Source organism: Sparus aurata, chromosome 3 (genome assembly GCF_900880675.1).
Source record: "Sparus aurata chromosome 3, fSpaAur1.1, whole genome shotgun sequence".
Lineage (NCBI taxonomy): Eukaryota > Metazoa > Chordata > Actinopteri > Spariformes > Sparidae > Sparus > Sparus aurata.
In genome coordinates, this window is record NC_044189.1 from 5,156,691 (window position 1) to 5,180,562 (window position 23,872).

Below are 23,872 nucleotides of genomic sequence, written 5' to 3' on the forward strand. Positions count from 1 at the left end.
AAAACCTCAAAAATCTAAAGGGGGATGTCTCTTTATATTGCAATTTTACATTTGTTTTGGTTGAATTTTCTATTTTGACTTTATAAACCGAGTTCAACCTCAAGTAACTCATGAAGCCTCAGTTCCTGCCAGCCACTCACCTGCACTCTTACCTGGCTTTTTTTGTGAGTGAACCTTTTAAACCTTCAGTTGAACAGTCTTGCTGTTTTGAAAACAAGGTTATGTCAGTAAGGAAGTGAGGCAGTTAGCTGGCAAAGGAAGCTGATCTGCTCTATGGTTTCTTCTGTCAGTCATGTGGTATGAGATGTATTCATTCAAATGACCCGCCTATTTCCAGTCAGGACTCTGCAAGGATAAAGAACAGTAAACAGCTGATCCAGCTCGGTCCTTCACTCACTCGTCTTCATCAAATCAAGATGAGAACGTTATTGTTGTTGCTTCTCTTCTGTCACATTTCATCACCAGGTAAGATCACATTTTAAACCTTTAAACTATTTAAACTCCACAGTCCACTCGACTCTTTACTCCAAGTTTGGTTTAACTGAATCATCCTCAGGGGTGAAAGTAGTTTTGATTTCTTGATGGTACAACTCCAGCTTTCATCACTTCTCCTCTGGCCCCTGGAGTCATGCAGCCCTGAACAGAAGCATTAAGTTTTATAATACCTGCATGCAGGAGAAAGACAAAAGAAACACTTGACAACAACTAAAATATTTGTTTAAATCGTTTAAATACCACAGATTATTGATCAAAACTTTCAAAATTCCAACAACTTGTTCTGAATTAATGCAACACAGTTCATCTGTAACAGCTGAACAGTTTAAGTCTCTGAGTCTTATCTGAACGATCTGTAGCGACTGCTCTACAGTCTGTGGTGCGTTCAGACTGGTCCAACTCGCTCCGTTTCGCAAGGCTCAAAGGTTTTCTATTTAGACTGCTAATAAGCAGTGTTGGGGAGAATTAAACTACATGTAGTTGAACTACATAGCTTAACTACAGTTTGCTGTAACTTGCTGGTAGTTAAACTACATTCATATTTTGTGCTGCATCAAGTATTTTAACTACTTTTTGTAGTTTAACCACTCAATTTACAAACTACAATTTCACAACAATAACATGAAATTGTCATGACTGTAGATCTGTTTGTTGTGTTCTTGTCTGGTTTTGTCTTGTGGTTTCTTGTATTTGATTTCCGTGTCTTTGTATCTTGTCTTGTGTCTTGTTCTTCCCATGCCCTCATGTGTCCTTTAAGTTCTCCTGTGTATTTTCCTATGTTCCCTCTGGCTCCCTCTGTCTATTGCTTTGTTCCCTTCATGTTCTCATGTGCTCCTCCCCTTCGTTATCTCACCTGTTGGTCCACCTCACCTGTTCCTCGTCTTGTCATCAGTGTCTGTGTATTTAGTCTCTGTGTTCCCTTCACTCCTTGTCTGGTCATTGTAATTGTCAGCCTCTGTCTCGTCCATGGTCCTGGTCATGTGCCTGCTCCTGTCTGTTCCTTGTTCCCCACGGTATGTGTTTTGGATTTGAGTTTTGCATTTTTGATTTGAACTTTGGTTTTGATTTGTACTTTGCTATTTGGTTTGTACTTTGCCCAGTTTTTGGTTGCTACTTTGTCTCTTGCCCCCGTTTTGTCTGCTCCTGTTTTTCGTGTTCAGCTTTACAATAAAGCTCGCCTTTTGTTTCCCCTAGCCTTGCCTCTCGTGTATAACTGCATTTGGGTCCACCTTCCCCTTTCCTTAGTCTTCCTTTTAACCCCCCGCCTGACAGAAATATTCAAAAAACAAAAAACCAATGATCTATATAATATAAATTTTATTTTTCTTTGAAAAAAGGCACGAAACATGTGATGACATGCTAAGTCAACCTTGCCTCTGATTGGCTCGCCCTGGCAGCACTCAAATGCTTCAGAGTTGGCGGGTCTTTGTGCCAAGGAAGGCAGCGCTCATGGCACAAGCACGTCATGGACAACCCTTCGCTACCCCCAAACGCACCAGCCCAACCATGGCCATATTTGAGCATGTACATGTTGGATTATAGATGCATCTACAGACACGACCTACGTGTTCACATGTGAGCTCTGCAAGCCGAAAACAACAAAAATTTCGACTGCAGAGAAATCACCAGATGAGTCCCCACAAAATGCTTTCAAATCCCTACCCAAAATGGTGTCTCAGCCAGTGCAGCATGTGAGCGAGTTTTTAGTGTTGGTAAAGATGCTTTTAGTGCCAAACAGAACCGGCTCTCTGATAAAAACTTTGAGAGATGGCTCGTGTGTGTGTGTGTGTCGACAAGTGATTCTGCCCTGGCGTCTAGTTAGTGTTAGTCCCTCTGAAGTTCCTGTGATGTTGACCACAAATGTCAGCTTTTGTTCTTCAAAAAATAAAACCTGAATTGAGAGGCATATTTCTGCTGGCATGTGAATCTTTTGTAGACTATTATATTTTGTTTCATATACAACGTATGTTGATTTATTTAACGCTGAGTTAAATGAGTATAAGTAGTTGCTAAAGCTACTTTTTTAGCAGTAGTTTTACAAGTTACATTTCTCCAGGGATAGAAATGTAGTTTTGTACTGCCAGGCTGAACTACATGTAGTTTTACAAGCTGCACTTGCAAAGTAGCTCCCCCAACACTGCTAATAAGTCATGGGTGTGTTTTGGATGTAACAAAGTACACTAATCAGGGATGAGGAAAAATTTCAGTGACATTATCTGCAGCGTTCCTCCAGCGGTAGTAACGCTCTCCATCAAAAGGGGCATTGAGTAGTTTTAGAGAAAAACATTCAAACTCAGAATTTTAATATTTACAATATTAATGAGGGGATTCTACAAACTCATTTTTCTCATAAGTGAATAAACAAGCTGTTCTCAGAGGAAAATAAGTTCTCCAGAACACTTTTTATGTGGCGGACCCTGCCACCTTTCTAGCTTTAAACAAAGTAAAACTGTATCAATTCTGTTTACCTTTAAGGAGAGGGAAAAACACAGGAGGAACTGAAAAGCAAGAAGAGACACAAGAGGGTATGACATCCAAATAAAACTAAAGCACAACAACAAGAAGAAACTGAATCATGACAACATGTTAATTCATGTTCTGTGTTTTTCTACACATCAAAAGGTCACACACACACACACACACACTCAGAGTTCAGATCTCACAGTAAAACAGTTTGTGTTGCAGCTGACCTCATAATAAAAGTACAGATGGTTCAGAGGCAATTTAGATTCAATGTCTAATGAAACCACGTGTTCAAGATGACACAACGTTAGCAGATGTGTTTTCTTGTTGAAAATGCCAGCCTACTTTCACCCCTGATCATACTGAATGCATCATATTTCTGTTTGTCCTGCAGTGCTACACTCCATGAAGCATTTCGTAACTGTATCAACTGGAATCCAAAACCTCCCAGAATTTGTGTCAACAGCAGAAGTTGATGAACTTCTGGTGGTTTACTGTGACAGCAACAACCGGGTGGAAGTAAAACATGACTGGGCGAAGAAAACCTTAAAAGTTCATCCTGAGCTGTTGGAGTGGTACAGACAGAGATGTTTCCAGGATTTGTCAGGCACCCTCAAATCCTACACAAACATTTTGATGCGTCTCTACAATCAAACTGAAGGTACAGTATGTAACATGTTATAGCCTGTTTAACTTTTTACTGTTCTGCATCTTAGTTGTAAAGTGACCCAGGGCCTCAAGATACCAATCAGTTCAAACTCTAACATCATTTTACACATAACCTGAAATAGAGATTCATGTAAAGTAAACCATCATATCAGTTTGTCTTCAGTGGTCCAGCCACTACCTGTCATTCATCATGTCAACATTAATCAGCTGCTAGTTAGACTTGTTGCTGAAGCTGTTAAACACAAACTAATGATAATAATCTGATTCATGAACACACAACTTAAAAAACAGCAGTCATCACACAATGTACAATGTTTTTAAGATCATCTTTCCACTGAATGTTTCATCTGTGAATCAGTGTTAATTACAGTCTCTGTCTCTGTCTCAGGTGTCCATGTTGTACAGAGGGTGGATGGCTGTGAGTGGAATGATGAGACTGGAGAGGTCAAAGCTTTAGTTCGGTTTGGTTACAACGGAGAAGACTTCATGGCATTGGATCCAAATACACTTACATGGATCGCTCTAAAACCTGAGGCTGTCAACATCACACTGAGATTGAATGCTAATGAAGATTACAAAGGATACCTAAAAATTTCTGTTACTCGGTTTTGTTCGGACTGGCTGAAGAAGTATGTGGAGTATGGGAGAAGCTTTCTGCTGAAAACAGGTAGAATCACACGAATTGCTGTGGTTTATTGAACCAACAGTCTGCTCAGATTGAAATGTCACTGTGTCATCAACCTTGTCAGTCTGACATTACATTGTTTTGTCTGTTTGTTTTCTGTAGAAGTAAGATTAGTGTAGCTTTTTCCCATACTACAGTGAGTAACCTCGGCAAGTACCACGCATACAGTGCTAGATTTGTGCCTGTCTTTATTCTATTGAAATCACTCAACACAAAGTAGTGCACTTCAGGGGACCAATCGCAGCTCGTGTGACTCATCTGCAGCTTCCTCTAGCTGCTCTCCCCTGCACCTCCCATCTGAGGTCCAGCACACTTTTACCATTTTCAAAATCTATCCATCCACTCGGTGCACATTTGCACTGTGTCTGCGCTCCATTAGCTGTGACACCCATTCTGCTTGCTTAATGAGAGAACAGCCAGTTGATGAAACTTTATACCACATTTCACTGCTACCTTGAACTGAAGCGGATTGACACACAGACTGACACTTTATTATTGATCCTACTGAACTTCTCAAAAGTCCCGCCCTACTCCACTGGTGATTGGTTAGTTAGTTAGTTAGTTAGTAGTTTTAGGGGTAAACACACAGGTCTCTTCAGCCTCTTTTCCGGTCTTCTGCTGGTTCTCTTGGGTCACTCATCTTCTTCGCTGAGTGTCTCTGTAGAGGTTACAGTGGGCTGAAGCCCAGCTGCCCTGCTGTTGCTCCACCACCCAACCTGTCCACTCTATCGAATGAGCCCAGAGACGCTGCAGCTGTGACAGCCAGTTGTGTTGGTGTGTTTACCGGCTCACAGTCCGCTGCACCAGCTCCACCGCTGGCTTTATTTTTAAACAATCGCAGGAAAAACACCTGCACAGGGCATTGACACCAGGCAGCCTCTGAATATACAGTTGGCAAATAAGAACGTGTCAGTTAAGCTGACAGAGACATTTTCATGGCTCTGGTCAGCCACTGGACAAGAGGAGGGAGATTAGTGGGAGGACAGACGAGTGTCGGCTGTCCTCCTGTGTCCACACTGCCCTGGCTGACCAGTTAGTCTAATGTACAACAAGAGAGGGGTTGGGAGCTCAGTGGACCTATATCAATGAACTATATCTGGTTTTAAAATGAAGTATCAGTGCATTAATTAAGTTGCTATATTGCAATCATAACTTACTTCTTTGGACAATTTATTCGGGAAAAGCTTTCATTTCAGTGCCTCGCAGTTCGATGTACGGCCATTTTTATTTGAGAAGCTATTCAAGCAATAATGAATTAGTCATTAAATGAATTTACATCTGAAAATATTCAAATATGTGATCTGGATGAAATAGTAAACTGAGTCTACTGATATCTTTTAAAATGCTACTATAGCCAGATAAAGTAGAAAACCCCCTTTCAAAATGCACCAGAATACATAATAAGACAAATTCACTTTACACAAATACCCAAGAATTCTAGGGGAGAACCTCGAAACCTCTGATAAAATTGCCCTGTGCCCAGATAATGCTTCCTAGGCCCATAGTCCTAACCAATCAGTAGACACTGACATTTTGACTATTCTGAAATTTCTTTCTATCAATGCTCAGACTGTGATGGCCAGTACACTTGAGTATGAGTTAAGTCACTTTGCTGTCTCAGTTTTACAAACTAGAAATAGTTTCATTGAACGATCTCCAGATCTTCCCTCGGTGTTTCTCCTCCAGAAGACTCCCTCCTCTCCAGTCAGCTGCCTCGCTACAGGTTTCTACCCTCACAGAGCCTCACTCGTCTGGAGGAAAGATGGAGAGGAGCTTCATGAGGAGGTGGACCACGGAGAGATCCTCCCCAACCACGATGGAACCTTCCAGATGAGTGTTGACCTGAACCTTTCATCAGTCACCTGAAAACTGGACGAGGTACGACTGTGTGTTTCAGCTCTCTGGTGTGAAGGAGGGAATCATCACCAAACTGGAGAAAGATCGGATCAGAACCAACTGGGGTAAGAGTGAGATCATAATAAACTAATTGTTTTAATTGTTCTAATCTGCTTCATCTGCACCAGTCCTAATTTATTGTATTCAACAGTGAAGCCCAGTAACATGACCGTCCCCATCACTGTTGGAGTGGTTGTTCTTGCTCTCATTCTCATCGGTGCTGCTGGATTCATCGTTTACAAAAAGAAGAAAGGTGAGAGAGAAAAAGGAAAGATTTCACTACTTTGATTTCAGTCTTTGAGTAGATTTTTTCATTATTCAGGTTGCAAAATTAAAACAAGCATCAGAGAAAGTAAATACAGTCAGCACTAAACAGATACTCAGTCTGAGTGAGTAGAAGAGAGGAATAAAGTGACTAAAGATAATCTGACATTTACAACTGTGACTGAAATTATTTGTCTTGTTCTGATTTCAGCCATCAGCCCTCCATCTTGTAAGTAAAACTTACTTTGGTTCTGTATCAGCTGATCTGACTCATACTTCATTTTATAGATTAAAAAATATTTCACATTACTGTGCAGATTAACCTTTTCAACACTGTTTCCCGTATTTATTGTTTATAAAAGTTCAATACAGGATGTTTGTTTCTGACCTGCAGCTCCTGACAACAGCACAGAGCTCTTTGAGCAGCTGAATCCAGAGACCTGAATGACAAACACACTCAGTGACTCTCCTGGTGTCACTTTATTTAGCTTTGATGAACTAAAAGACAGTTAAAGAGTAAAAGATGGATTATTTCAATAACAGTGAGGTTACATGTAAAAATGGACTGATTGAAAAGGTGAGACTGTTATGCTATTACTCTGATTGGTAATGTAAGATAGTTTTGTTTTGGGACTTCTAATACCTTACTTTTGTCCGTGCTACTGTCTGTGTAGAGTAAATGGAAGTACTGAACGGTTCTGTGTTCTGTTACAAATAGTTTGTTTTTAAGGATTTAATGATCAATTTAAGCTAAAAAGAGAGGCCCATCCAACTGCTGGCTAGCTAACAGCCTAGAGGGCTAGAATGTTTGTGGTTGCTTGGTCGCACCATCAGCTGCTCAGGATGCCTCTCTCATTGGTTGTTGTGGTCCGGCTCAGAAGTTATGGATTGTAACTCGTGACCATCAAACATGTTTGATGTTATCGGAGCTGCCCTGATGAGTCTGTGAGCAGTTCAGTACAGCACATTGTGCAGAACAGTTCATTTAAATAACTACAGGGGATAGCATAAGACCAGAGTAACTGCTAACTGCTGCTAATTGTAGCTGCCATTAGCTTGTTAGCTCAGGTAACAATGCAGCGAGCGGTTCAGACTCTCAGACCACTGGGGGAGTATTGGTGCGTGTCTGGGGCTTTCTGGTTAGTGAGCAAATTAAACAACGAGATAATAATGTTAGATCTGCCATTGCTTTACATCCTGTTGGTAATCTTATTAAGGTGTCTTTTTAAAAGTGTTTCCAGTAACAATTCTTACACATTGCACCTTTAACTTGGACGTAATCCATGGAAGGTTCCTCATACCACCAGGTTGTTATCTGTGGTAGGACTGGTCGAACCAGACAGACAGTGATGGTGCTTAGACTGCTCAGTGGTCCTTGGGATTCATGTGACATTGCAAGTTGAACTAGTTTGGCCAGGCAATGTAGTTTGTTTGTTTGTCTGGCTGAGTGAATGATTTTTCACCTTTATCTGATCTGATTAACCCAACTTAAGAAGTCGATTCAAGAGACGTAATGTACTTTGAAGTATTCAAAGAAGCTCTTGCAGAAACAGTGTAATTCTATGCCAGAATGTTTACAGCCTAACATTAGCTTTATACTAATAGAGTTTTAGTTAACAAAAAAAATGTTTTCATCTGTGAAGATTATCTTGATAACAAAACATGTTAACTTTGTAAACTTGTGTTTGTTACAGAGATTATTTTTGATGTTATTCTAAAATCCCATTTTAAAAAAATCCCATAGACTTCTTGTAGAGGGAACCAGGGCGATGCTACCTTCAGGGTTAACCTTAAAAAAATATGTTATTGCTGCGCCAGTCTATAGATGGAGAATATGGAGTTTGGCCTATCCTGGAGCCAGTGTGTCTCTCTTATGAGCGGTGAGCAGAGTGGGAGGTAGGGGGGTGGGAGGTATGCAGGGGCTATGCAGGGTTGAGGTTGTTTCTGAAAAAGTGAGTCTAGAGTCTTTCGCGGAAGATGGCAGGTGACTCTGCTGTCCTGACATTGGTCAGGAGTTCGTTCCACCACTGAGGCGCCAGAACAAAGAAGAGTTGTGACTTTGCTGAGCGACCTTTGTTTGCTCTCAGCAATGGTGGAACCACCAGCCAACTGATGTAGTAGAGCAAGTGCTGGCGGTGGGGCGTGTGGTCTGACCAGTGTTTGGAGGTAGATGGGTGCAGTTCCATTGATGGCCTTGAAGGCCAGGACCGTCATCTTGAATCGGATGAGAGCTGCAACAGGAAGCCAGTGGAGGTCACAGAGGAGGGGGGTTCACATGGGAAAATTGTGGTATACTGAAGACAATGCACGCTGCAGTGTTCTCGATACTCTGCAATGGTTTTGTCGCAGAGGCTCGGAGTCCAGCCAAGAGAGAGTTGCAGTACTCCAGGCGGGAGATGACCAGCACTTGGACCAGGAGTTGCCTTGCGTCCTTTGTTAAGAAAGACCAGATCCTGCGGATGTTATAAAGGGGAAATTTGCATGATCGGGCCACAGCAGTGATGTTGGGAGTTGCAGGATAGTCCAAGTTCCTCACAGTCGATGAAGGCGATACTGTGATGTCTCTGACAGTGACTGACAGGTCCATGCAAGGGCAGTCTTTCCCCAGGTTGAAGACGAGTTCAGTTCTACTAAGGTTGAGCTTAAGGTGATGTACAGCTGTCCAAGCGAAGATGTCTGCCAGACATTCCGAGATGCGCATTGCAACATGGGTGTTGGAGGAGGATGGGGGAAAAGAGAGGAACAGTTGGGTGTCGTCTGCATAACAGTGGTAAGAGAATCCATGTGATGTGATTGCAGAGCCTAGTGATGTAGTGTATAATGAAAACAGAAGTGGTCCTAGTACTGAGCCTTGAGGGACACCAGTTTCCAAAAAGCAGGGTTTGGACAAGGAACCATTCCATATGACCTGAAAGGTGCGATTTGTCAAGTATTATGTGAACCAGGTTAGAGCAGAGTCAGTGATGCCAAGTTCAGCCAGAGTGCAGAGGAGGATTTGATGGTTGACTGTATCAAACGCAGAAGATAAGTCGAGGAGAATGAGGGCGGATGAACGGGGCGAGGCTCTGTCGGTACCGAGTGAGTCAGTCACTGTGAGGAGGGCCGTCTCAGTGGAGTGAGCAGTCCTGAAGCCTGACTGATTGGGATCAAGGAGGTCGTTTTGAGAAAGATAGCAGGACAGTTGGTTGTAGACGGCGCGTTCCAGGGTTTTAGAGAGAAATGAAAGAAGAGATACAGGTCTGTAGTTTCAGATGTCAGTGGACTCTAGGGTGGGTTTCTTTAGGAGTGAATTTACTGTAGCTGTCTTGAAAGGAGCTGGATTAAGGTCTAAAGTGAGGGAGGAGTTAATCAGGGTGGTGAGAAATGGCAAGATGTTGTGTGAGATGTCTTGGAGAAGGAAGGAGGGAGATGTATATCGACAAATGTATGACTATGAACTTAAGAGACTAAACATGTAAATTCCTTTACATTGATGAACATTAATGAATGTTAAACTCAAATGTATTGTTCTTTTTGTGCTGATGTTTGTCTTTTTAATAAAATCCTCACATTTTAAAAACTTTGGTCCACATGATCATTTGTGACGACAATTCAATATACTACCTGAACATTAAGTATTCTCACAGAGGATTTGAATGAGGAGATTGACATCAATGTTAACTCGGAGCAGAGTCAGTCTGAGCTGCCCCTGAGACCGCTGCAGTGTTACATGCTCCCCTGTGCTGGCCAGTAAGTGCAAATTAGGCCGATGCTTGGCTTCCTGTCCTGTGGTGCTGACACCTGAGTCATAATGGGCTGCTGTATCTTTACATGCCACCAGATGTCAGTATGCTGCAGTGAGAGGCCAAGAGGCACATCTCTGTGCACAGTGAGTGTTCGAGCTTTTGGAAGAGAAGAGAGGATCCCCGAGCTCCCTCCGCCTGATGAACCGTCATCATTGTCATCATGGACCAGAACATCAGTACGGTCTCTGAAAAGAACTCACTCTCACCCAAATTGTGTATTGACAATGTCCTCTAACAACACCAAAGCAGCTGTTGTATAATGTGGCACAGTCATTACGCACAGCTACAGCCCTTAGTGCTGTTTAAAGGACTTGATAATAGGTCACACCTGAAGGTATTCTTACTCCCCAGAGTCATTCACCTAAAAGTGTCTCAATTCAGCTTGTTCTGCTATCACAGTTTAACCACTGTGACGGCCCCTGCCTGACATAACCAGTCTGGTGCAGGTATGAACTACTGTGTTTTTCCATTTGTCCACAAGGGGACCAGAGGAGTGTGATTGCTGCAGCCAGCCAGATTCAGAGCACCTGGGCCTAATGCTCCCATAGAATAAAAGGCCAACTACCAGCGCCGTGCGCTCTCTCCCCCACCTGGACTCACTTCTGCCAGCTCCTGTATGCTTTTGTCTTTTGTTTGATTTCTGTTTTGTTTTGCATCACAACACCTTACACCTTATCATTCACACATCCACATTGACACCGCTGGTGTTACTGACTGTCACACCCCACAGTTGCAGTTATTTAATCAGTTTACTTTATTTAAATAAATACTTTACATTCATTACCACCTACTGCGTCCATTCCCGTATTTGTCATGGCCTAGGAGCCGGGTTATGACACCACAAAACTCAGATTGTGACCTGTGGAGGAGCTCGACTTGACACAAGCTTCTCTTGAAACATTAGTGCGAAACTGAAGAGTCTCTAAAATATTGACAGTATGATGTTTTTCTGTATCTTACTCATCATGGTTAATGTGTAAAATTAGACAGTTATTGATGTATGGTTCATCAAGATATCAGCATGTATGTTACCATCAGGTGTCGATCACTTGAACTCAAAGACAGGCTTAGAAAAGAAACCTCTTTAGTCTGACCCAATCTCTGACTAGAAGCTGTTTAGATTGTTTTTTTTTTCAAATCACCATAGTTATTGTGAAAAAAGGAAGTGAGGGAGTTCACTGGAAAAGCAGATCCACGGGCTCTGTGGTCGGGTCTGTTTTAAGGTAATGACGGTATTGTTCAATGTTAACACTCTATTGTATGTGAGGGGTGTTGGTGAGGACTGGATCACTTGTAGGTAGTCTTGACTATTTTTCTTCTCAGGAAGGAAACTCTCTCTCCTCCCTCTGCCAGGATAAAGAACTGTAAACATCTGATCCAGCTCGGTCCTTCACTCACTACGTCTTCATCAAATCAAGATGACAACATTATTGTTGTTGCTTCTCTTCTGTCACGTTTCATCACCAGGTAAGATCACATTTTAAACCTTAAAACTCTTTAAACTTCACAATCCATGCAACTCTTTCCTCTGAGTTTAGTTTCACTTTCAGTGGAGTAGCAGAAACTGTGTTTTGGATGGGTCAGTGCAGAATGATGTGGGCATTCTAGGGCCGTCATGTTTTTGGCCCTGGAATGCATTTTTGTTTGATGTCCTGGTTTTTGCATTTTTCAGCTTTTTTTTAAATAAAAGTAGAAAATAAAACAGCTAAACAAAGTGCAACAGAAAAGCAAAGTCCAAATCAAATGAAAAGATAAACCAAAATCCAAACATACCAGCAGGGAAGACACAGGAGGAGACACTTGAGAACATCGAGGCGAGACGGACACAGGCTGACGGAATCCCAGAGTACATCAAGAAGGACATCACAAAATTGAACTGACAAAGACAAGAGGGAAGACAAATAATAATATACACAGACACACCACTGACAAGACGAGGAACAGGTGAGGTGAGAGGGGAAGTAAGAGGACAGGTGAGAGAAGTCTGGCTGATGAGCAGAAAATAGGTCAGCCCTGGCCAGCCTGAGACAACACTGACAGACAGAGGGAGACAAACATGCAACAAGAAGGGAGGGGAAAACACAGAGGAGACACTGAAAAGACAGATGAGACACAAAAGGAATCAAAACACAAGACACAAGATACTAAATCATGAGAAAAAAAAGGACTTATATAAACTTAGAAGTAGCAAAAAGTTCAAACAGCGACAAACAGCGCAATCTACAGCGCACAACACTGTTCATTAACCACTTTACTGCACAAAGTGAAGACAAAACCAAACAGCAGAGAAGGTGTTAACATGCTGCATGATTAAGAGAGAAAAACACGCTCCTTTATTCATTTTAAATCAACCACATACTGTACAATCAAATCTGGTTGAAATGTTATGAGCAACTCATTTCAAATACACAATGTAGCCTATTAACAGTAGGCCTCTGCGGCTAATACACATTACTTGGGGTGAAATATGAAGCATCGAAAAATGCAAATATGGTTGACACCTTCCAAACAGAAAGTAAAGTTCACCCACCACTCTTAGCATCATATTTATGATAAGTGTTATTTATAAGCTCCTTTGTTTGTCCTGCAGTGCTATACTCCCTGACGTTTTTCACAACTCTATCAACTGGAATCCCAAACATCCCAGAATTTTTGGTGACACTAGAAATTGACGAACTTCTGTTGGGGTCATGTGACAGCAACAAAAAGGTGGAAGTAAAACAGGACATTGCTAAATCATACTGCAGGGAGAATCCTGAGCAGTTGGAGTGGTACAGACAAATGTGTGTCCACTTTTTGCCAACCTCCATCAAAGCCTACACAAAGATTTTGAGCCGTTTCTTCAACCAAACTGAAGGTACAGTATGTAACATGTTATAGCCTGTTCAACTTTTTACTGTTCTGCATCTTAGTTGTAAAGTGACCCAGGGCCTCAAGATACCAATCAGTTCAAACTCTAACATCATTTTACACATAACCTGAAATAGAGATTCATGTAAAGTAAACCATCATATCAGTTTGTCTTCAGTGGTCCAGCCACTACCTGTCATTCATCATGTCAGCATTAATCAGCTGCTAGTTAGACTTGTTGCTGAAGCTGTTAAACACAAACTACTGATAATAATCTGATTCATGAACCCACACGACTAAAAAACAGCAGTCATCACACAATATAAAATGTTTTTAAGATCATCTTTTCACTGAATGTTTCATCTGTGAATCAGTGTTAATTACAGTCTCTGTCTCTGTCTCAGGTGACCATGTTGTACAGGTGGTGGGAGGCTGTGAGTGGGATGATGAGACTGAAGAGGTCAAAGCTTTCGCTCAGATTGGTTATGATGGAGAAGACTTCATGAAATTGGATCCAAATAAATTTACATGGATCGCTCTAAGGCCTGAGGCTTTCCCTGCAGAACTATTATTGGACGCCAATAAAGAATTAGGAATACAAATGAAGATTGTTTTGACTCAGATTTTTCCTGAGCAGCTAAAGAAGTACGTGAAGTATGGGAGGAGCTTCCTGCTGAGAAAAGGTAGAATCACCTGACCTGATGTAGTTTAATGGACACAATCATGTTCATATAGTCTGCACAGACTGAACTGTCATTGTATTATTAATACAACCTGTCTGACATAAGCTTTTTTTGTAGTGATTGCATTTGTTTTAGTCCTGACCAATCACAGACATCTTTGGGTGACATCACTCACCATCAAAGCTCAGACTGTGATGTCACAGTTAGTTTAAGGAAAGTGATTTACAGTTTCAGTGTTTCACAATAGAAATAGTTCCACTGAACATTGACACTGTGATTGACGACCTGACTGTGAATCATAAGAACAGACAGACATTGTTCTTCTCTGACTGTAGTGAGTGTCTTTAGTGGTGGTGTAGTTCCCTCCTCTGTCTGTATACAGATCATGTGGAGGCTGTGTAGCAGATGTGTTGTTATGTACCCTGTCATTATTACACTGTGGTCTGGATACATGGAGCACATTACTTGGCCACCATCAACACTGTCCTCCTGCTTTTTAAAAACAAATAGCATTTAGTCGGCCGACACTATTACAAACTGTCACAAGCACATGACATGATTCACATCATGCTGCTGGTTTCACACTATTCCCCTGATCAACAGTTTGCAGCAGTGATGTGCCAACAAACATAGTATTGTAACAAAATAGTGCAGACGAAGGATGATGCACTATTCTTAATATTCTAAAAGGTTTGCAGATGTTTCTTAAGGAACAAAATGCATCCAATACATTTGTTCAACATTTGCTTGAAAGCACTTTCACACCTTATCTTATTGATTCCAAATTTAATTTCTGCATCTCTCTCTTTACTCCCCAGAGCTTCCCTCAGTGTCTCTCCTCCAGAAGACTCCCTCCTCTCCAGTCAGCTGCCTCGCTACAGGTTTCTACCCTCACAGAGCCTCACTCGTCTGGAGGAAAGATGGAGAGGAGCTTCATGAGGAGGTGGACCACGGAGAGATCCTCCCCAACCACGATGGAACCTTCCAGATGAGTGTTGACCTGAACCTTTCATCAGTCACACCTGAAGACTGGACGAGGTACGACTGTGTGTTTCAGCTCTCTGGTGTGGAGGAGGAAATCATCACCAAACTGGAGAAAGATCGAATCAGAACCAACTGGGGTAAGAGTGAGTTCACCTTGAAAAAAAAAACAGTAATTACAAATAAATTAATTGTTTTAATTTGTTCTAACCTGCTTCATCTGCACCAGTCTTAATTGATTGTATTCAACAGTGAAGTCCAGTAACATGACCGTCCTCGTCACTGCTGCAGTGGTTGTTCTTGCTCTCATTCTCATCGGTGCTGCTGGATTCATCGTTTACAAAAAGAAGAAAGGTGAGAGAGAAAAAGGAAAGATTTCACTACTTTGATTTCAGTCTTTCAGTTGATTTCGTTCATCGAGGTCACAAAATTAAAACGAGTATCAGAGAACGTATATACAGTCAGCACTAAACAGACTGAGATACTCAGCTGATCTGACTCACACTTCATGTTTTAGATCAAAACATGTTTCACATTATTGTGCAGATTAACCTTTTTAACACTGTTTCCTGTATTTATTGTTCATTAAAGTTAAATACAGGATGTTTGTTTCTGACCTGCAGCTCCTGACAACAGCACAGAGCTCTCTGAGCAGCTGAATCCAGAGACCTGAATGACAAACACACTCAGTGACTCTCTAAAGACAGTAAAAGAGGGTTTCTAGCAATACAAGTTATGTTATATAAAGAGGACTGATTGAAAAGGTGGGACTGTTCTATGTTCTATGACTCTGATATTGATTATTGATTGTTGTTTCTGTCAGATTCATACTCACAACAATCAGGGGACAGCCTGTGACCAGACTTTAGGTACAAATTTTCCTAACTCTAACTTTACAACTCGTACATTGATCAGGTTATAGAAAACGAGTATAGCAATTTTGTAGTAACACATTAAGCGGTTGTGACGTTTAAATCATGTGACCGTGATGTCGTCTGTTTATAGCCTAACATTAACTTTTTACTAATAGAGATTTAATTTACAAAAATTGTATGTCTTCATCTGTGAAGATTATCTTGAAACATGTAAGAATCATAAACTTGTGTTTGTCACAGAGATTATTTTCTGCATTTCTTTCTACAATCTAATTCAAAAATCTCATAGAATACTTGTGGAGGGAACCAGGGTGATGCTCACTTCAGGGCTAAAAATGTGTTTTTTGCTGCACCACTCTATAGATGGAGAATATGGAGTTTGGTCTATCATGGAGCCAGTGCGTCTCTCGTATGAGCGGTGAGCAGAGTGGGAGATGTATATCAACACATTTACAACTATGAACTTTTGAGACTAAACATGTAAATTCTAGGGCTGTCAAAGTTAACGCGCTAATCGGGTATTAACGTAACATCCTTTTAACACCCTTAATTTTTTTAATGCACGATTAATGCTCGGTATTAAAAAAAAGGACGCGCATTGTTTGATTTAGGGCTGTCAGTGGCATCTGTAGTCTTGATCCAGAGGGTGGCAGAAGAATAAGAAAGGGAATCAGAAGAAGAAGCAGGGTTGGTGTTCAAGAAAAACACGGTGGACTGAAAAGCGAAAGTGAAAGTAAATGGCGAAAGTGAAAGTAAATGGAGAAAGGACTTATGAACGGCAAATCCACTTTAAAAACACTGCCAGATGGTTTGGTCGATAGTACAAAAATTATCTGCACGTACTGTCGACATGAAATGAGTTACCATTGAAGTACATCGAGTCTCAAATATCATTTGCAAGCCAAACACACAGCTGATGCAGAGAGCCCACCGCCCCCCCTCGTCAAAAAGAGACGTCACCATGTTTTGATCCCATTTAGGGTAAGGGGATATTTTTTGAGCCTTTTATTTGAAGTGCATGATTTTAAGTGTTGAATAAACATTTTCATAAAGCAAGCATATTCGCCATTTCTTATGTTGTTAAAAGTATTAACCCTTGTGCCTTCCTTAAAAAAACTTCCTCTAACCACCTTCGTGGCAAAAATGTACACGCACAAAATCTGCCATAAAATCCTCATACATCAATATTTTTTTCTGCTTTTTTTTTTGCTTGAATCCCTTAACCAACTTGTTCCCTGATCAAAATGATCAAATATTTAAAAATTTTCAGGATTTTAACCCTTTAAATGCCAGTTTGATTATTTGAATTATCAATTATATTTCTTAAAAAAAACACAAAAAATGTATTATTTTCTATATAATAAGTAGTAGGCTGATGGGGCTTTGGTGGTGATTAGAGTCTTTGATATATCAAAGATTACCAACAAAATTGATTTGATTGCATTGGTATATTTTATGTAGTAACAAATACTCCCTCTAACCACCTTCGTGGCAAAAAATGCCCCATTGACTTCCATTAAAACCACATTTTTTAATCGCACTACCATTACAGTATAAAACCATGCATTCTGTAATGTCAGCATGCCATTTTGAAGAAAAGTAGTTATATTTGACATTTTTGATGTATTTCACCAGATTGAACCATTTTCCCATTGTAGGCCGATGCATGAAATTCTTGTATTTTTGCCAGTTATTATTATGGAGCCGGATGACTACCAGGGCCCTGTGTGTGTGTGAAATGTTTTTAAATCAACATCTGATTCATCAGTGTGAACTCTTATTGTGCAAACTGCAACAACTTTGGAAATTTAGACAACAAAAAACAAAATAGAACATATGAAATATGAACAAAATATGAAATATAAACAGACATATCCAGGCATTGAATATACAACGTGTGTGTGTGTGTGTGTTTGAGAGAAAACAGATACATGGATACTGTGTGTGTGCGCTTGTGTGTGTGTGTGTGTGTGTGTGTGTGTGTGTGTGTGTGTGTAATCTGAGGGTTAAATGAAATACAAGTTTACAGCTGCTGTTGAAATATCAAAGTTATTGTTTCTTCTTCTTCTTCTGGACAGAAAGGAGGTCTCAAAGTGTGTGTGTGTGTGTGTGTGTGTGTGTGTGTGTGTGTGTGTGTGATCCTGCAGCATGTGACCTAGTGTTCCCTACAAATGCACACTTGGTGGTGGAAGACCTCTTTTTCAGGCCTCTGCACAACCAGCACACACCTCTCCTTCTAGTGGAGCTGGTCAATGGCGCTGTCAGGATGAGAAGTCTCATGTATGCCCGAATCTCTTGGGCATCCACGTCACTCCATCCTGACACTGAATGCCTCCCGTATAAGTTTGTCATTTGCAAAATGAGCTGGATCAGGTCAGGAGTGAAGAAAAGGTCAAAAGATGATGCTACATTATGGATTCTTGATATTGCATATCTCGTGGGCCCTGGCATCATGCCGGTGGGTGCCTGCATGTAGCACAGTCTCAGCATGAGATGGAGACCACACTTGCCCGTCCACTGACTTTTAGGATGGACAGGATCCTCAGTGCCCGCTTCACTCTCAGAGGATGGGTCAGAGGCACTCACAGACGTGGAAGACTCCAGCGAGCCTTCTGTGTCAGACTCCCCCCCGAAGATCGTGGTTTCCCCTGATGAATCCTGCAGCTCGCTGTCAGATAAAGGCTGCATGACCATTTCTAATCCCTCTTCTCTTCTGAAATGCCTTTTCATTTTTGCACCCTCTCTGCTCACTAATGAAATGACCCCTCAGACAAGTTGCATGTTTATCTTTGGCTGTGAAAGCAGCCAGGTGCATAAACATACTAACCGTTGTTTTTGCTTTGTTTTTGAGAACAGCAAAGGCATGTTTTCACTCAAGCACCTTTTCAAAGACACATGAAACACATTCCTCAAAAGATGACCTTTTTTCACCGCTGAAGTGATCAGTGCATGCTTACAGATTCTCACACACACACACACATACACACACACACACACACACACACACACACACACACACACACACACACACACACACACACACACACACACTCACTCACTCGCACTCTCACTCTCTCTCACTTTCTATCTCACACACACACACAGACAGACACACACACACACACACACACACACAACATGCACACACACACACACACACACACACACAAGGCCCTGGTAGTCACCTGGCTCCATAATATAACTGGCAAAAATACAAGAATTTCATACATCGGCCTACAATGGGAAAATGGTCGAATCTGGTGAAATACATCAAAAATGTTAAATATCACTACTTTTCTTCAAAATGGCATGCTGACATTACATAATTCATGGTTTTATACTGTAATGGTAGTGAAATTAAAAAATGTGGTTTTAATGGATGTCAATGGGGCATTTTTTGCCACGAAGGTGGTTAGAGGGAGTATCTGTTACTACATAAAATATACTAATGCAATCAAATCAATTTTGTTGGTAATCTTTGATATATCAAAGACTCTAATCACCACCAAAGCCCCATCAGCCTACTACTTATTATATGGAAAATAATACATTTTTTGTGTTTTTTTTAAAATAAATAATTAGTAATTCAAATAATAAAACTGGCATTTAAAGGGTTAAAATCCTGAAAATTATTGAATATTTGATCATTTTGATCAGGAAACAAGTTGGTTAAGGGATTCAAGCAAAAAAAAAAGCAGAAAAAATATTGATGTATGAGTATTTTATGGCAGATTTTGTGCGTGTACATTTTTGCCACGAAGGTGGTTAGAGGGTGCAAAATGCATTACAGGAAAATAAAAGACACGTAAGAGTAAAAGACACTGGATTTCAAAAATTTGACTAAAAAGAAGAGTTCCTACAAAAATCCATGCCACAAGCTGTAACACAGCCAAAATGATCGCTAAATCAAAAAAAAAAGTTGAGAAAAATGTACAAAAATGCCCGAGGAAGGCACAAGGGTTAAGAACATGAACAAAATACATTAAGGTACATTTAGGACAGAAAGAAATGTGCCAAAAAAATTGCCTTTAATTTGCGATTAATCGCAAGTTAACTATGGACAAAATGCGATTAATTGCGATTAAAAAAATTAATCGTTTGACAGCCCTTGTAAATTCCTTTACACTGATGAACATGAATGAATGTTAAACTCAAATGTGTTGTTTTTTGTTTTTGTGCTGATGTTTGTCTTTTCAATAAAATCCTCACATTTTAAAAAGTTTGGTCCATATGCTCATTTGTGACGACACTTCAATATATTACCTGAACATTCAGTATTCTCACAGAGGATTTGAATGAGGAGATTGATATCAATGTGAACTCTGAGCAGAGTTAGCTCCCAGACAAGGTTAGCTTAGCTTAGCATGAACACATGAGAGGATGGGTTACACAAATTAAATGTACAAGCAACATACAACAACAAGAGAAATGACTGAGAGAACATGATTACATTTCACTTCATAGTACTCAAAATCACCTGTTCATCCGTTACTGACATCTACAATTGCACTGTAGTTCGAGTAACTCTGATTGACTGACCAAGATAACCAATCCCAGACCAATCCATCAGTCCTTTGTGCTTAAATCTAACCAACCACGGAAGGCACCACACAATATAAACCAATCAGAAGCAACGTAAGGCGGGTCTTGGTGTCTCTAACGATCTTTCACACACAACAGCACCGACATTTAAAACCCACTTGACGTTCTCCTGTGTGTGAGAGAGAGAGAGAGCGCGGGTGTGTGTGTGTGTGAGATAGAGAGAGTGTGTGTGTGCTTCTTTTTCTTGCATTTGTAAGTTGCAGTGCGCTTTTTAATTAATATGAAATTAAATATATTCTATTTGAAGGCAAGTTTGTTCTTTGCCAGTTTATCTGTTAATGACTGAACTCATTGCAATAAAAAATGATACTTTCAGAATTTATTTCATTAAAAAAAATTTTTTGGTAATGCGTCGTGAAGGTCTTAAATTTTTATGGTCTTAAAATGTCTTAAAAAGGTCTTAAATTTGACTCACTGAAACCTGCAAGAACCCTGATAAATGTATTTTGTCAAAATTCTTTTCAATTTTCATTTCTAATTTCTGGTTAATTAAGACTAGCATTAGGAGACCACAGTGCAGGGAGAGCCGCTGGCATGGAGGTGAGGACTGTAATTTGTGTTCTCATTTGTTTGGGCAGGCGTCAATCACTTTCTCTGTTATTGGGGATTAACCTGTCGGATTGCTAGAGGGGCGGGACTAAAGGGAAAGCGAGGGAAATGAGGAGAGAAAGAACTGCGGAGAGAAGCAGAAAGACGTTAAGTCCAAGAAAACGTTAAAATACCTGTATGGAAAAGTATTTTTTACCGTTATCAACCGGAAGTTTGTGCAAGTGTTTGCTTATTTTGTTAAAAGTGTAACCGAGCGTGTTTTAGAAGTGAGGGCTCATTACTGCTCGTTGATGCGCACCATCACTGGTACCAACTGAAACAGTACAAAAACCCGGAGTATTACTATTGTGAAGGTTTCTTATATGTGTGTATTTCTGTTATGAGGTGATTCAAAACAAAGGAAAAAGATATGGGGCGGCTGTGGCTCAGTGGGTAGTGCGGGTCATCTAGTGATCGGAAGGTCACAAGTTCAAATCCCGGCTCCCCCTAGTTGCATGTAGAACTGTCCTTGAGCAAGATACTGAACCCCAAATTGCTCCTGATGAGCAGTTGGCGCCTTGCATGGCAGCCTCTGTCATCAGTGCATGAATGGGTGCATGTGTTGTACAGTGCTTTGAGCTGTCGTTACACTGGAAAAGCAGACCGTTTACCATATGCGCCACAAGGTTTAGATATTAAAACTGTTTTTTATTGCTATATCTTTGTTTGAAGGTGTTTTTTCATGCTGATGATGTTTATATTTAGTAAGACCTATAGTTACAGTTAAAGTAAACTGCATGGGGAAATTAATGCTCAATAACAGTATAGTTGCATTAAATAAACTAACCAGGCCTCTCAGCAGTTTAGCCAGAGTCATTTTCAATGTGTGTTAATTTATGTTAGACATCTCAAGTTACACATTTTAGAAGCTCTCACCAATTGGCTCCCATGCAGTCTGATACATAAAAGAGGTATTCATAAAAATCACAACACAGTGTTGAGTAAAAGGGCTACAATAGAAAATGTCTTTATATAGTATAGACATTTAGTACTTTATAGGATTAAATGTGTTGCAACAACAGGGCCAAAAACTTTTTGAACATATTTTTAAGAAAATAATCATCTCAGGTGTGTTTAGACTCCTCTGAGACCGCTCCTCTTTATGAAACGTTCTCTAAACACAATACTCTAAAAAAAGTAAAGAATATTACATCAGTTCAAACAAAGGCAGTGAATCGCTGTAGGTGTTTGTGTGATGCTATAAAAAAGGGGACAAAATGTCAGGTAACATAAAAAAAGAAATAAGACAAACCATCATTTCTTTTGATTTTTTTTTTAAAAAAAAAGCTTTTCTACTAGCCACTTTCCATTCTGAGGTCACTCAGTGAATTCAGTTGATCTCATGCTACAACTGAAGGGCGGTGTAATGAAGACAAAGTTCAGACACACGTACATTATATGTGTTGTATAAGTCGCCATCAAATAAGGTTCACTACCTCTTAATATATTTATATCTATATCCACCTCTATATCTGAAACTACATTATTTGAGTACAGAAACTTCTATTATTTTAAGTTTAGCAAAGACCAAAGACCACAGCAAAACCTGTTGAAGAACTTTTACTCCTGTCTAAACCTCTCATCCCCACTGGGGGGAGCTAAAGACACAGTGATGGAAGGAAGGAGGCGTGTTATACAAACAGGAAACACCTCCTCCCTTTATTCACACCGTGAAGACTCAACTCCACTGACTCAACTCAGCTGTTAAGTGGATTAAATGTACTTCTCATTAAAACAATGAAGATCTTCCTTCTCTTGCTTCTCTCGAGCCACTTTGCATTTTCAGGTAAGATAACTTTCCTTGAATTATTTCCTGAAAGCAGTTTATGAAACACAGAACAGTTCACCAGTAAACTAGTGACCTGTAGCTGGAGGCTGCCTGTCTTTATATTTCAGATCAACCAGTCTGTCCAGCTCAGGTTTCAGTTAATATGAAAATGAATTAGGCTGTTCCTCTAGAGTTCTTGAATAACTTTGATTTGTGTCCAACTTTAGAACAAGCACAGATCAAAGTCCGTTGTCAGGAACATACTGTAGTCCTAAAGCCTGTTTTACTGTGATGTGTAACTGGAGGCTGTATGTTGTAAGTGTGGGGTGAAACATAGGAGACAGAGGACTTACAGAGCCTGAGGTGGTTCAGGTAGATGTGTACTGACATTGCTATAACACAGAGTTGTTCTTTGTTTTCATTGAGTAATAGCAGAAGTAAAGCTTCTTCATGATGAGGCAGTTATAGAAGATGATCAGCTTTATTGCCCTCTTACAGGATCAGAACAAACGTTATAACAGTAGAAGACTGAAAAACAACAGTTATTGAGAGACTATATTGAAAGTATTTTAGAAAAATAAACAATTTCAATTGATAAACTCGAACTGCAAGCAGTTATGAACAGGGGCCAAGCCCTCCCGCACGACTCGGATCCTGCGTACCGCAGAGCCCAAGAAAGTTGGCCCCAAAGGATGACGGGCTTGGGGCAAAAGTGAGGACACAGGCCAACGTCTGAGCTGTTGTATTCGCTGTAATGGGAAGTGCACTGGAAGTGCAAAAGGCTGAATGTGTGCCGATTTGTATTCCTTGTACTAAATCACGCCCACTTTGACCAGTTGTTACTTAACTGTATGGCTGGCCTCAGGAGTGACCCCACATCAGTACTGGCATTTACATACGTTAAAGTGCCACCTATAGGCCAATTGACTTTGATGTTGAAAGCATTTAGTTTTACCGAAATATGAAACAATATGTATTTTATAGCTAGCAAAAAAGATTGTTTGGTTACAACTCTTTGGAGTGCCAAAATTCTTTTGGCAACTTTTCATCAGACACATCTGGAGATTCTATGTGCAAAGTTTCAGGCAGATGGCGCTTGAATTGTAGGAGTTCGAAAAAGTAGGTTTTGCAGCGATTTGGCGATTTAGCAAACGAAATGTGCAGCAGAAGTGGGCGTGTCCTATGTCAGAAAACCCAGCTCTATTCAGGGAACATATAGATATAAGGTTTGCAAATGTGTTATTTAAAATGTGTAAGTTACAGGCAAA

At 40.5% G+C, this 23,872-nt stretch overlaps 1 protein-coding gene and 2 pseudogenes across 1 annotated transcript; 2 read left to right on the forward strand and 1 right to left on the reverse strand.

Moving 5' to 3' along the window:
* Positions 1 to 353: 353 nt before the first annotated feature.
* On the forward strand, positions 354 to 9,972 carry LOC115578670 (major histocompatibility complex class I-related gene protein-like; annotated as a pseudogene).
* On the reverse strand, positions 8,408 to 9,173 carry LOC115579322 (uncharacterized; annotated as a pseudogene).
* Positions 9,973 to 11,529: 1,557 nt separating the features above from the next.
* LOC115578676 (class I histocompatibility antigen, F10 alpha chain-like) lies at positions 11,530 to 13,837 on the forward strand. Its single transcript, XM_030411753.1, has 3 exons — positions 11,530 to 11,724; positions 12,848 to 13,114; positions 13,512 to 13,837. The coding sequence occupies exons 1-3, from the start codon at positions 11,676 to 11,678 to the stop codon at positions 13,802 to 13,804; spliced, it is 609 nt and encodes a 202-aa protein (XP_030267613.1). The 5' UTR covers positions 11,530 to 11,675; the 3' UTR covers positions 13,805 to 13,837.
* The last annotated feature ends 10,035 nt before the right edge of the window (positions 13,838 to 23,872 follow it).

Bases quoted from the DNA above. Each gene is read 5' to 3' on its own strand.
- LOC115578676 (XM_030411753.1), top strand. From the start codon at position 11,676: ATGACAACATTATTGTTGTTGCTTCTCTTCTGTCACGTTTCATCACCA. The intron at 11,725-12,847 runs GTAAGATCACAT...TTTGTCCTGCAG, and splicing joins CTGTCACGTTTCATCACCAG to TGCTATACTCCCTGACGTTT. The intron at 13,115-13,511 runs GTACAGTATGTA...TCTCTGTCTCAG, and splicing joins TTTCTTCAACCAAACTGAAG to GTGACCATGTTGTACAGGTG.